The 13,309-nt window shown below is 41.0% G+C and overlaps 1 protein-coding gene across 5 annotated transcripts in view; it reads left to right on the top strand.

Annotated features, from left to right (window-relative positions):
- The window catches only part of TBC1D22A (TBC1 domain family member 22A), a 476,952-nt gene that overhangs the window by 360,698 nt on the left and 102,945 nt on the right, over nt 1–13,309 (top strand). For all 5 annotated transcript variants that reach the window (XM_038410573.2, XM_043496366.1, XM_043496369.1 and 2 more), the window contains one exon: nt 7,351–7,446. In XM_038410573.2, coding sequence (XP_038266501.2) covers nt 7,351–7,446 — 96 coding nt within the window. The remainder of the gene's footprint in view (nt 1–7,350; nt 7,447–13,309) is intronic.

Here is a 13,309-nt window from a genome sequence, read left to right as displayed (position 1 = left end):
CCTCACCCAACCTTTCTCCAAAGGTGGTGTTGCATTTCCACAATAACCAGGACATCTTTCTTCCCATCTTCTACCCAAAGCTGCACGTAGATAGCAAGGAACAGAGGCTATATTTGCTAGACATCAGGCAAGCATTGGTCTTCTACATAGAAAGGACTAAATAATTTAGGAAAACTTGTCATTGAACTCCAGTCCCACCTCTTACAGCTGCTTGGGAGCCACCTACATTGGAATGAGCAAGCACTCGAAGAAAAACAAAAACTTTTTCTAACCTTCTATAACTGTTGTTCTTCAAAATGTGTTGCTTATATCCTTTCCAAAACCCACCTTCCTACACCTCGGTCTGAGCTGGCCAGCAAGAAGGAACTCAGGGTGGCGGGGCAGAAGGCCCCTATATATCAGCGCTATGAGGGCGCAATTCCAGGGGTACCAGAACCGATCTGACAGATACCACCGAGGGAGAAGCTTTCCGGTGGTGGTGCCCACAGCATGTACACACCTATATTTAATTTGACATGAGTAACACATCTCAAAAAACAACAGTTACAGAAAGTTGGTAACCATTTTTTATTAATTGTAGAGCTGAGAAAGTTATAAAGGAATTTTAATGATGCAACTGAACAGGGAAGATCTTTTATGTTGTCTTAATTATGTTCAGAATAATGTAGAAAAGGTTTTTGACCTCTACATGGCTTTCTGGATTTTTAATTTTTTTTTCAATTTCTTCATGTTTTCTTGAACAAAAACTGATGTGATAATTGGTATTTAATGCTGTTCCTACAGCTACATCATCTTCAGGTGTCATTTTATCCAATTTCATATGTTAAACAGTCAGCTCTGAACCCAGTATTTAAATAGAAATTCTCTAGGAGTATGTCTACACTAGGAAAAAAGTGTGGTTGTTGCAATGAAATAGTGAACACATGATAGCTCATATTGTACAAATCATAGTGCAGAGCAGGCAAGTTGTACTTTTACTTTGCTTAGCTGATCAAAATGAATCTAAAAGGGGAGTTTAGGTAAAACTACAACTTGTCCTGTCTATACTAATATTTATGTGTTAATTATCATATTTTATCTATCATGTTGTAAAAACATACCTTTTTTCTAGTGTAGGCCTTTTTCCTAAGGCACTTATTCCTAAACTTTTACCTCACGATTCCCAAATTAATTCACGTTTTTTTCCTCCTGGCATCCCATGTCCCTTGTTTCAGTTCAAGTGGAAATTCAAAAGTTTTCTGAAAAGGTTGGCACTATCTTGTTTTTATGACTACTTGATTTGGTCAGGCTTATTTTTGGACTCACCTGCCTACTAACAGGGAATGGAATGCTCCACTGACTTCTTCCCACCCCCATCTCTCTTGCACTCACTCTCCTGGTTTGAGAAGCAGCTGCTAAGAGGGGGTTTTCCACTCTTTAGGGTACTGCAGTTGTTCCAATGAGACTCCCTCTCCCCCTTGTGCAAGGAGCATTCATAAGTACAATATGTATTGTCAGATATGTAAGTATCCAGTGAGAAATTAGTGATCTGTCCTGCCTGCATTGATTCCTTAATTGTCCAATATACTTGGCAACAAAGCACTTTTGAGTTTTACACCACAACTGGATTATTATTATTGTTGATAATAATAATAATAATAAATATTGTATAATGCAGGAAAATAGGGTCAGTGATAATAGATTGTGTTTTCTCTAAATCAAGACTGAACCAGTGCTACTTCATAATTATGGAGCACTGGCATTGTCTTTCAAGTAGAAAGCAAAACTGAAATTCTGACGTCTGCCCAGGGCCCGGTGCCAAACATATTTGTGGGGCACCCTGGGGAATGAAGGGGCCAGGGACAAGAGCACAGTGGGCAGGATGGATTTGATTTAAATCATGATTTAAAATACTGGTCAGGAAGACTCGATTTAATCATGGTTTTCTACATAAAAGTGCATTCTTTTTGGTTATTATAACCTTAATACATATTCTTCACAACTCACAGATAGATGTAGGTTTCATTTTTAGAAGTTACATATTATACATTTTTAAAGTGATTTATTTTGAAAACTTTTCAGATGAGTTTTACAGCTATATCAGAAAATGAATGATTGTTTAGTTATTTCATTTACCAAAGATAATTGAAGCAGATATTTATGAAGTTATTGGGAGGTCAACTATCTCCCATTCAACAGGTTAATCATTAATATTTGGAGGATTTTCTTGCTATGCTGTATTAGGAGGAGAACATCACCAGACAGACATTTAAATTGTTTTATTTAACTAAAACAACAATGTTAAGTATTTTGGATTTTTTTCTTCAACGGCAAACATAATATTTTAACAAAAAAGCATATGTCCCTCACTTCTCACATTTATCTCCAGACTTCTTCTCGTTGTCCAGATCTATTCCACCCCCAACAATCTTCTATTCATTGAACTTTTTGAAACTTTTCACTTTTAAAGAGAGGTAAGGGATTGATTCTGTGTACACAAATTTGCAGAGGAACAATAGGAATGAGGTCTGTTATTTCTCACCTCTATATATTTATTATTTATTTATTTAAAAACATTTTTGCTGTTAACAAGCATATTACCTCTGGAGAAGCACATCCACAGTTTGAGAACTGCAAAACTAAGCATCTCTGATGGTATCTTCTAGACTGAACACTGAGTCCCACTGGGTAGATAGAAAGATTAACCTAAATAATCTGTACAGAAGCCTGTGGAACCCCATAAGATTGGGTCCCTAATCCATGAACTATTAGAACTCATTTGCAAAACTTTTCTTAAACATTACATGCATATATTTTCTCATACTATATAATTAGAATTTATAATCCCTATTCCATGATGAGATATGTTTCTTAATTAAAACGATCTTTAGATAGGTTTTTTCCTCAAAAATCCAATTTTTTTATTTTTATTTTTAAAATCATTGATTTTTATCCACCCTGACAGCGGGGCATGGTGGGGGGAGGATTGGTCCCCAGCTTGAGCAAGGCAGGAGCCAGGGGCAAGATGAACACAGTGGAGCATGGGGGGAGGATTAATCCCTGCTGACAGGAGCAAGGCAGGAGCCGGGGGCAAAAGCAAAGCGTGGCGGGAGCTAGGGTTGGTCCCTGGAGCAAGGGAGGGGCCGGGGTAAACTGCAAGCACAGTAGGGCTGGGGAGGGCGTAAACAGGATCCTCCCCCTACCGCTTCCCGCATAGAGCAGGTACCTACCTTCTCCCTGGTTCTAGCCCATTCTTTTTGTCTCTTTCTGCACTAAGCTGAGGGTGGAGTGCACTGAGCACAGAGCTGGGGGTGCAGAGTCTGGGAGGGAGTTAGGGTGCAGGAGCAGGCTGGGGGTTGGGGTGCAGGCTCTGGCCAGGAGCTAGGGTGAGGGAGGGGGCTCAGGGTTGGGGCAGGAGGTTGGGGTGTGGAGCACTTACCAGGGACAGCTCCCATTTGGTGTGTGGGGTACAGGTGGGAATGTGAGGGGAGGGGTGCAGGAGATCCCGTTTGGTGCTCAGGCTGAGAGTGGTATGTGTGGGGGGTGCAGGAGTCAGGACATGGGGTGGAGGGTGTGGGTGTGGGGGGGGGGTGCAGGAGTCAGGGCTGGAGGCGTGTGAGGGGGTGCAGGGGTCAGGGCAGGGGGCTGGGAGGACCCCCACAACCCAGCCCACACTCCCAGCCCCCTGTCCTGAGAGGCTTGCAGCAGGAGGCTGGAGGGACATGCCCTGATTCCACCCCCTTCTCCAAGGCCCTCCTCGTGTGGGCGATCAGCTGTTTTGCGGCAGGGAGACGGGGAGGGGCAGGAATGTGGCACACTGGGGGAAGAGGTGGGGGATGGGGGAGCTTGGCTGCCGGTGGAGTCTGTCCTGCAGCAGGAGCTGGCAGGACCAAGCTTCTACCTGCTGCCTTGGCAGGAGAGAGCGGTGGGCAGGGGGCGGAGAAGAGCGGGCTGGGCTGGGACCCCTTTGGAGCGTGGGCCCGGCACCATGGTAAATCCGGTACTCCATCTGCCCTTTCTGATGGTGTTTAAGACTGTGTTGTTTTTAATCCAAGCAAATTCCAACACAAGGAATTGCATTTTCTTCTTCGAGTAGTGTCCCTATAGGTGTCCTTGCGTCCCTGCGCTGCTGATTGGAGACAGTCAGTAGCAGTGTCTGTTAGGCCCGCACGTGTGCTCTCTCTCCTCGTGCCTTGCCATAAGGCTAGCCAACCTTCTCAACCACCCTTGGCTAGAGACAAAGCTATTCAAAGTCTGTTACAGCCTTACTTTCATTTTACATTTCTATAGCTAGTCAATCTCCAAGTACTTAGTTGTAGTTGTAGAGTTTTTTCCCTTGTTTCTTATTTTCTTTCTTAAAAAAAAAAAAAAGACTTTATTTTCCTCCCTGTTATTTTCTTGTTGGGGACCCTTCCTACAACAAAGTATGCCTGGTTTACCAGGCTTCAAGAAGTGTGTCTCCTGCAAAGAGGCTATCCCTGTTGCAGACTATCACTCCTCCCAGTGTATACGCTTACTTGGGGAAGGCCACATTCCACAGAAGTGTGGTCTCTGCCAGAAACTCAGGCCCAGGTCTTGCAAGGACAGGGAGTTGAGACAGAAGATAATCTTCCTGGAGGAGTCAGTCCAACCCTCCCCAGGCCCACACCAAAAGTCACCCAGCAGATGTGATTCTTCCCTACAACAGTCAACATCCAAAGGCTATGGGTCAAAGAACCAGCCCTCTCGTAAGTCATCAAAAAAGAGAGCAGGAAGTCCCCACAGTGAACCCCAAGCTAGTCCTAAACAATCTCCGGCATGCTTGATATTCTCAGTACTGCCAGCATCAAGACATTTTCAGCCCAGTGAGCCTCATGAAGATCTACAGTGGCAGGTGCTGTCGATGTAACTACGGACCCAGTGGGCACACACCCCAAGTCAGCGGCACCGATGGACAGGGACAGGAGTCACCACTCCACTAGTCCACATTCAGGCTTCACATGCAATGTCTCCAGATGTATGTTTCTCCACAGAAAATGTATAATCTGTTTAGAACAAGAAGAAAAGTCAAACTCAATGTATTATATAACATATGCCCTAACCTCAAGTATGTGTGATGCACACAAAATTATAGGAAAGCAATGAGAAATAGTTCTGCAATGACCAGCTAAGATGATTAAGAAAATATCCAGACTTCTGTTGGATTTTTATAAAGGACAATTACAATATTTTATATTTACTTAGATTATTTGGTTAAATATCTTAACTAAATTGTACTCCCTCTATTTATCAGAGCTATAGTTTTCTAACTTTAAAAAACTAATTCATTTTTTTCCAAAATTTTGATCTAATGAGACTTCTCTACAGTGTGTGTTCTCTGTAAACCAATGCTAACACCAAAAAAAAGTTGGATCATAGTTTTCTTTTTTCAATTTTACTATTTCAGCAGTAATTGGAAATCTTTAGGGAAATACTTTTCTTTAATACTGTACATGGAGATCATGCCTTTGGACTAACTCTTTAGTATGTTTATGAAATCTAAATTACTGGCAAGAGCCATAGAAAGTGACCTTTGTTGGGGATTCAAATAAATGACTCCAAAATGCATTAGGAAAACAAGCGGATTTGGTTACAAAATTGGGGCCTACAACTGATTGTGTGCCAGAATTGCTGTGGTGTTCATGTTATTAAATGCAGAGAGGGTACAATTTTTGTTGGATTTAATGTGATATGTTAGCAGCTGGTCAACACCCACCAAACTTTACATTTCATTTTTTCAAAAAAGGTAACAAATAGACATAGTACTGTATTACTATGGTGAAAAGGCTTGAGAAAGAAATTGTGACTGGGTTCAATCACAGAGACCCCCTTAGGACTGTCACCTGACATGCTGGAATTACCTCTGAGCTAATTTTCCCTGCCAGCTCGGGCCTCCAGAACCCTGTCTTTTTGAGCCAGACATGCCAGCTTGCTGAAACACAGACCCAGGTCTGGTCCATGCCCCCAAAGCCGCAGACTTTAACCAAAAACTGCTCAGCAGGTCACCTATCTCCAGCACCGAGTTCCCAATGGGATCCAAACCCCAAATAAATCCGTTTTACTCTGTATAAAGCTTATGATTGTCTGCCCTTTATAACACTGATATGCACAGCTGTTTGCTCCCTCAGGTATTAATCACTTCGTCTGGGTTAGTTAATAAACAACCGTGATTTTGTTAAGTATATAAAGTAGAAGGAACAAAGTAAGTTACCAAGCAAATAAAACAAAACACGCAAGTCTAAGCGTAATACATTAAGAAACTGAATACAGATAAATCTCACCCTGAGAGATGTTTCAATAAGCTTCTTTCACAGACTAGACTCCTTCCTAACCTGATCCCAATCCTTTCCCGTGGTACAGACCTTATTAGTTCCAGCTCAGGTGGTAACTAGGGGATTTCTCATGACTGACCACCCCCATTGTTCTGTTCCACCCCCTTTTATAGCTTTGGCACAAGGCGGGAAACTTTTATCTCTCTGGGTCCCCAACCCCCCCACCCCCCATTCTAAATGGAAAAGCACCTGGTTTAAGATGGATTCCTGTATCATGTGATATGGTCACATGTCATTCTTCCAGGGCTGGCCCGCAGGTACCCAGGGAGGTTTGCAAGTAAACAGAGCCATTTACCACCAAATGTCCTAGTCAATTGCAGCCATCAAGGTTCTAAACTACCATTTATGGCCCACACTTTGCATAATTACAGTAGGACTTCAGAGTTATACTTCAGATTTCTAGCTTCATATACAAGAATGAGTCATACATACAAATAGGATGAACACACTCAGTAGATTATAAGGTTTGTAATGATACCTTACAAGAGACCTTATGCATAAAGCATATTCCAGTTGCATCATATTTACACTCATAAGCATATTTCCATAAAACATGTAGTGCAACGTCATAAAAATGAATATCAGATGGAACTTCCACAATCAAAGTAGTAGACATGGGGCATATGGTTGTAACACTGGCTTTGGGGGAGTGTGCTTGAGCTTACAGTAATTCATAGAACATAGTTACCAAAGGGAAAAGCCTGGAATGGTTTAACTTTGAGAAATATGCATCCAGACCTATATTCTCAATATAGGATATAGTCTATGGATGCTCACAGCAGAGATGAAGTCATACTACATTTGGGATGTAAAAAATAGAGGTTTAAGTCCCTTAAGTCTAATAAGATTCTAGACCTAATGAAGATTAAGAAAGCACATAGTCTGTGTTCTTTGTTTCTCTTAAACATTTGATATCGTCAACATTGACGATATCAGTCAATATTGAATGTCTTATAATTGGGGTTAAATTTCATAAGTAATGACTCAGTAAATTTAATTTCTATTTGTTTTTGGTTTTTAGTCTGAACCTGAGGGTTTTTCTCATTTTCACTTGTACGTCTGTGCTGCCTTCCTTGTCAGGTGGAGGAAAGAGATACTGGAAGAAAGAGACTTTCAAGTAAGTAAATACATTTTTATTCAACCCTGCAGATATCTAGGGATATATTTTTCCCAGCAGGACATTATTTACAGGATTACTTTTGTATGAATTTGACAGAACAACAACAGTTGTACTAAAATTGACCATGTTTGATTCTCTTTGTAAGTGTCAGCTCTTGTACCTGAAGTGATTGACTATAAACAGCAGCAAATAGTGGGGTGCGATATGTGGGGGAAGTACACTCTCAAGAAAGTTTTACTTAAACTGAGACAGTCACTGAGGCAAAGATTTCAGGAAACATTATAATAGGGAAACTTTGGGAATTTCACAGTGAGATTTTCTAAAAATGTAAGTGGCTGAGGGTAAATTGATCTATACATTTTATCTTAAAAAGTGGTGGTGGTGATGCCTGTTTATTATTAATATTTGTATAGCATCAGTGATGTGCATGGCACTTCTACATAAATTAGAAAGACATAGGCCCAGATAAGCAAACATGCATGGAATGGCCTATTTTTCAAAAATGCCAGGCAGACACAATTCCACATCTTTGAAAACGAGACTGTTTACTCCAGTGCCTAAGTATGAATATCGATGACTTATTTGGGGTGCCCACATTTGAAAACTTTAGCCAGTTTTTTGCCGAAAGAGCTTACAATCTAAATTGTGCCTAAAAAAGACAGGGGAAATGACATTAGATATGGAGCAGAGAAGAGGGAATACACAGAATAAAGTTATAGGACTGCTTTGTTAGTACAATTCATGTTACATTAGTTTCTTCTTCTTAAAGATTATTCAAATTGTTAGCACAAGAGAATGGGTTATATTGCTGGAATGATTCTGAAATAAGATGGATAGGCAGGGAGTGGGTTCCAAGATGCAGAAATTAGTGAGGACATTGTAGTTGTTTGCAATGGGATTTATACCAGTGTAGAGGAGGGAAGAATTTGGATGCTTTTTAAGATCGCCTATATTTGTAGAACTTAGATTGTTTGTTTATTTCACACAAAAATGAAGTAGTTTGATTTTTATGATGTTATTGCTTTTCTCTAAATACTACATATGCAATAGCTAGGAATGTGTAAAAGGCTGAAATATACTGCCCCCTTGCAAGCCATGCCTGGGAGCCCAGCACATTCTAATGGAGCACTTCCCCGGTTGCTTGGGCCCAAAGACCCCAGTCTCTGGCTGGCTGAACTCTGCTCTGCTAATTAATGTAGTCCCACACATATGAACACTGTATGCTGCCCCCAGAAAACATGCACTCAATCAATCAATCAATTCTGCCTTTCCCCACAAAATGAATTGATTTATTGAGGCAGTTTTAATTAACGTTGGGTGGCCCTCCTAACCACAATTAAAACACTTAATGCTGCCTCCCCAACGGTGAATCAACTCTGAATAGCTCCCCATGAATAACTTAATTCATATTGCCTCCTAACATGCTACCAGGCTACTTCAATTTACGCTGTTTCCCAAACAATATCTTAATGCTGGACATCTCTCCCTCCCAATTATATGTTAGACTGAGCACCATCCCCTCCACTAAATCCATTTATGCTGTTTTCTGCTCCCAGAGCCTATAGCATCTTCCTCATCGCCTACACACACGCGGTAGATAAGACACATATGTAAATAGAAAATATGGGGTGAAATATTGTAGTCTTTTTTTTCTTCTGCATGTCTACATGGAGGGTAACTAATACAAAGGAGGGTAACTTTAATACCATAATATAAGCGTTAAATTTCAAAGCTTTGCTTGGAAAATTATTTACTTGCAACTGTTGCAGTTCATTGTTTTTATGATCAATTTGATATCTCCTTACAAGATATTAGGATGATTTGAAAAATAAATGAAAGATGAAATACTAAGTTGGGATATTATTAGATTGGTTCCACATCTTCAAAATGCTTAGTTAATTCAAGAGCTCAGAGGACATACTCAGCAGGAATATATATGGCTCAAGATTGCCTTTTGCCTTTCGGTCAGCATTCTTGGCTCTTGGAATAAACAAATTAAATATATTCATTTCAGCTACCAGGACTTTACTGTTCGAAGATCCAAGCTTTGATGCAACATCTGAGTATTTTATAAGAGAGATCTGTACTGGTGCATTATTAATGTACAAATGAACAGATTCTGCCTGTTTGTGTGAGCACATTGCCTGCTACTGCTTTCTCCCACTCTTTCAGTCACCTTAGTGCCCCGTGAATGTTGGGAGTGAAATACATTAGACTCATTTCTTGTAGACACCATGCTAGAAATGATGCACCAGGTCTGATAAATTAGTGTATGGAAGAAACTGTAAATACTCTAAAAGAAAAGGAGTACTTGTGGCACCTTAGAGACTAACAAATTTATTTGAGCATAAGCTTTCGTGAGCTACAGCTCACTTCATCAGATGCATTCAGTGGAAAATACAGTGGGGAGATTTATATACATAGAGAACATGAAACAATGGGTGTTACCATACACTTTGTAATGAGACTGATCACTAAAGGTGAGCTATTACCAGCAGGAGAGCAGGGTGAGTGGAACCTTTTGTAGTAATAATCAAGGTGGGCCATTTCCAGCAGTTGACAAGAACGTTTGAAGAAGGGTGGGGAGGGGGGAGAATAAACAAGGGGAAATAGTTTTACTTTGTGTAATGACCCATCCACTCCCAGTCTCTATTCAAGCCTAAGTTAATTGTATCCAGTTTGCAAATTAATTCCAATTCAGCAGTCTCTGATTGGAGTCTGTTTTTGAAGTTTTTTGTTGAAGAATTGCAATTGTCCTCACCCATGACTATTTCACATTTGGGGACAAGGTATACCTTCAAATCAGCGGCACTGCTATGGGTACCCGCATGGCCCCATAGTATGCTAACATTTTTATGGCTGACTTAGAACAACGCATCCTCAGCTCTCGTCCCCTAATGCCCCTACTCTACTTGCGCTACATTGATGACATCTTCATCATCTGGACCCATGGAAAAGAAGCTCTTGAGGAATTCCACCATGATTTCAACAATTTCCATCCCACCATCAACCTCAACCTGGACCAGTCCACACAAGAGATCCACTTCCTGGACACTACGGTGCTAATAAGTGATAGTCACATAAACACCACCCTATACCGGAAACCTACTGACCGCTATGCTTACCTACATGCCTCCAGCTTTCATCCAGACCACACCACATGATCCTTTGTCTACATCCAAGCTCTACTATACAACCGCATTTGCTCCAACCCCTCAGACAGAGACACCTACAAGATCTCTGTCAAGCATTCTTACAACTAGTACCCACCTGCTGAAGTGAAGAAACAGATTGACAGAGTCAGAAGAGTACCCAGAAGTCACGTACTACAGGACCGGCCCAACAAAGAAAATAACAGAACGCCACTAGCCATCACCTTCAGCCCCCAACTAAAAACTCTCCAGCGCATCATCAAGGATCTACAACCTATCCTGAAGGACGACCCATCACTCTCACAGATCTTGGGAGACAGGCCAGTCCTTGCTTACAGACAGCTCCCCAACCTGAAGCAAATACTCATAAGAAACCACACACCACACAACAAAAACATAAACCCAGGAACCTATCCTTGCAACAAAGCCCATTGCCAACTGTGTCCACATATCTATTCAGGGGACACCATCTTAGGGACTAATCACATCAGACACACGATCAGAGGCTCGTTCACCTGCACATCTATCAATGTGATATATGCCATCATGTGCCAGCAATGCCCCTCTGCCATGTACATTGGTCAAACTGGACAGTCTCTACGTAAAAGAATAAATGGACACAAATCAGACGTCAGGAATTATAACATTCAAAAACCAGTTGGGGAACACTTCAATCTCTTTGATCACTCGATTACAGACCTAAAAGTTGCAATTCTTCAAGAAAAAAACTTCAAAAACGGACTCCAACGAGAGACTGCTGAATTGGAATTAATTTGCAAACTGGATACAATTAACTTAGGCTTGAATAAAGACTGGGAGTGGATGGGTCATTACACAAAGTAAAACTATTTCCCCTTGTTTATTCCCCCCCCCACCCCCCACTGTTCCTCAGACATTCTTGTCAACTGCTGGAAATGGCCCACCTTGATTATCACTACAAAAGGTCCTTCCCCCCGCTCTCCTGCTGGTAATAGCTCACCTTAAGTGATCACTCTCGTTACAATGTGTATGATAACACCCATTGTTCATGTTCATGTATATAAATCTCCCCACTGTATTTTCCACTGAATGCATCCAATGAAGTGAGCTTTAGCTCAAGAAAGCTTATGCTCAAATAAATTTGTTAGTCTCTAAGGTGCCACAAGTACTCCTTTTCTTTTTGCGAATACAGACTAATGTGGCTGCTACTCGGAAACCTGTAAATACTCTGTCACTGATCCCTTTGACAGCAGATACTATTCATTAGATGACCTTCCTAACCAGGTCCACAGGCCACTGCCCTTTTTTCATTCATATCACTCCTTAAGAGACCCACTTCTACAAGAAATGAGTCTGTCATAAATATAAAGGGAAGGGTAAACACCTTTAAATCCCTCCTGGCCAGAGGAAAAACCCTTTCACCTGTAAAGGGTTAAGAAGCTAAGATAACCTCGCTGGCACCTGACCAAAATGACCAATGAGGAGATAAGATACTTTCAACACTGGAGGGGTGCGGGGGAACAAAGGGTCCTCTCTGTCTGTGTGATGCTTTTGCCGGAACCAGAGCAGGAATGCAGATCAGAACTCCTGTAAAGAGTTAGTAAGCAATCTAGTTAGATATGCGTTAGATTCTGCTTTGTTTAAATGGCTGATAAAATAAGTTGTGCTGAATGGAATGGATATTCCTCTTTTTGTAACTTAAGATTTTGCCTAGAGGGATTCTCTGTTTTGAATCTGACTACTCTGTAAGGTATTTCCCTTCCTGATTTTACAGAGGTTTTTCTTTTACTTTTTCTTTAATTAATTAAAATTCTCTTTTAAGAACCTGATTGATTTTTCCTTGTTCTTAAGATCCAAGGGTTTGGGTCTGTGTTCACCTATGCAAATTGGTGAGGATTTTTATCAAGCTTTCCCCAGCAAAGGGGGCGTAGTGCTTGGGGGGATATTTTGGGGGGAAAGACGTTTCCAAGTGGGCTCTTTCCCTGTTCTTTGTGTAACACTTTGGTGGTGGCAGCTTTTAACCTAAGCTGGTAAGAATAAGTTTAGGGGGTCTTTCATGCAGGTCCCCATATCTGTACCCTACAGTTCACAGTGGGGAAGGAACCTTGACAGAGTCAGAGATATTTTTATTGCATTTATTTTAAGAGTTGTTTTTTGCTCTACTATGCTATGCTCTAGCCTTTGCTGAGTCAGAATGTAATCTCATTGATGATTCTGTTGCCTCTCCTTCCCTTTTATTTTATTACCCTCTTTGTTGAATTACCTGTACTTTCCCATTGAGTATATTCAAAAGATTTCCCCCACAAATATTTTTACAGATCTAGATCCGCTACCTAAAATGGCCATCACTAAGAACTTGTCAGGAATTCAGTCCTGTGGGCTTAGTTTTTGTGCAGTTTAAAATACAATAATATCTCTCAAAGGATTTAGGTTTTCAAAGCTCTATCTGAACAGGACTTACAACAGTTTGTGAAGAGAAATGTTACACATGAGGAACTTGAAGCACAGAGGTTAAATGATTTTGCCCAAGGTCTCATGGGAATGTCAGAGCCAAGGTTAGAACTCAGGAATTCATGGCTCTCAGACCTAAACTCAGTCCATAGACTACACTGCCTCGTAAAATAATGCATTGTTTGGTGAGCCATACAGTATATCACTTAAAAGTAGGCTAGAGTATAGTTATTTGTTCTTCAAGGTTTGAGTTTATGATTATGTATCCACCTTATTTT

This window comes from Dermochelys coriacea, chromosome 1 (assembly GCF_009764565.3).
Source record: "Dermochelys coriacea isolate rDerCor1 chromosome 1, rDerCor1.pri.v4, whole genome shotgun sequence".
In the NCBI taxonomy this organism is placed as follows: Eukaryota; Metazoa; Chordata; order Testudines; family Dermochelyidae; genus Dermochelys; species Dermochelys coriacea.
Note: the sequence above shows the minus strand (reverse complement) of the source record. Positions and strands in the feature narration are given on the sequence as shown.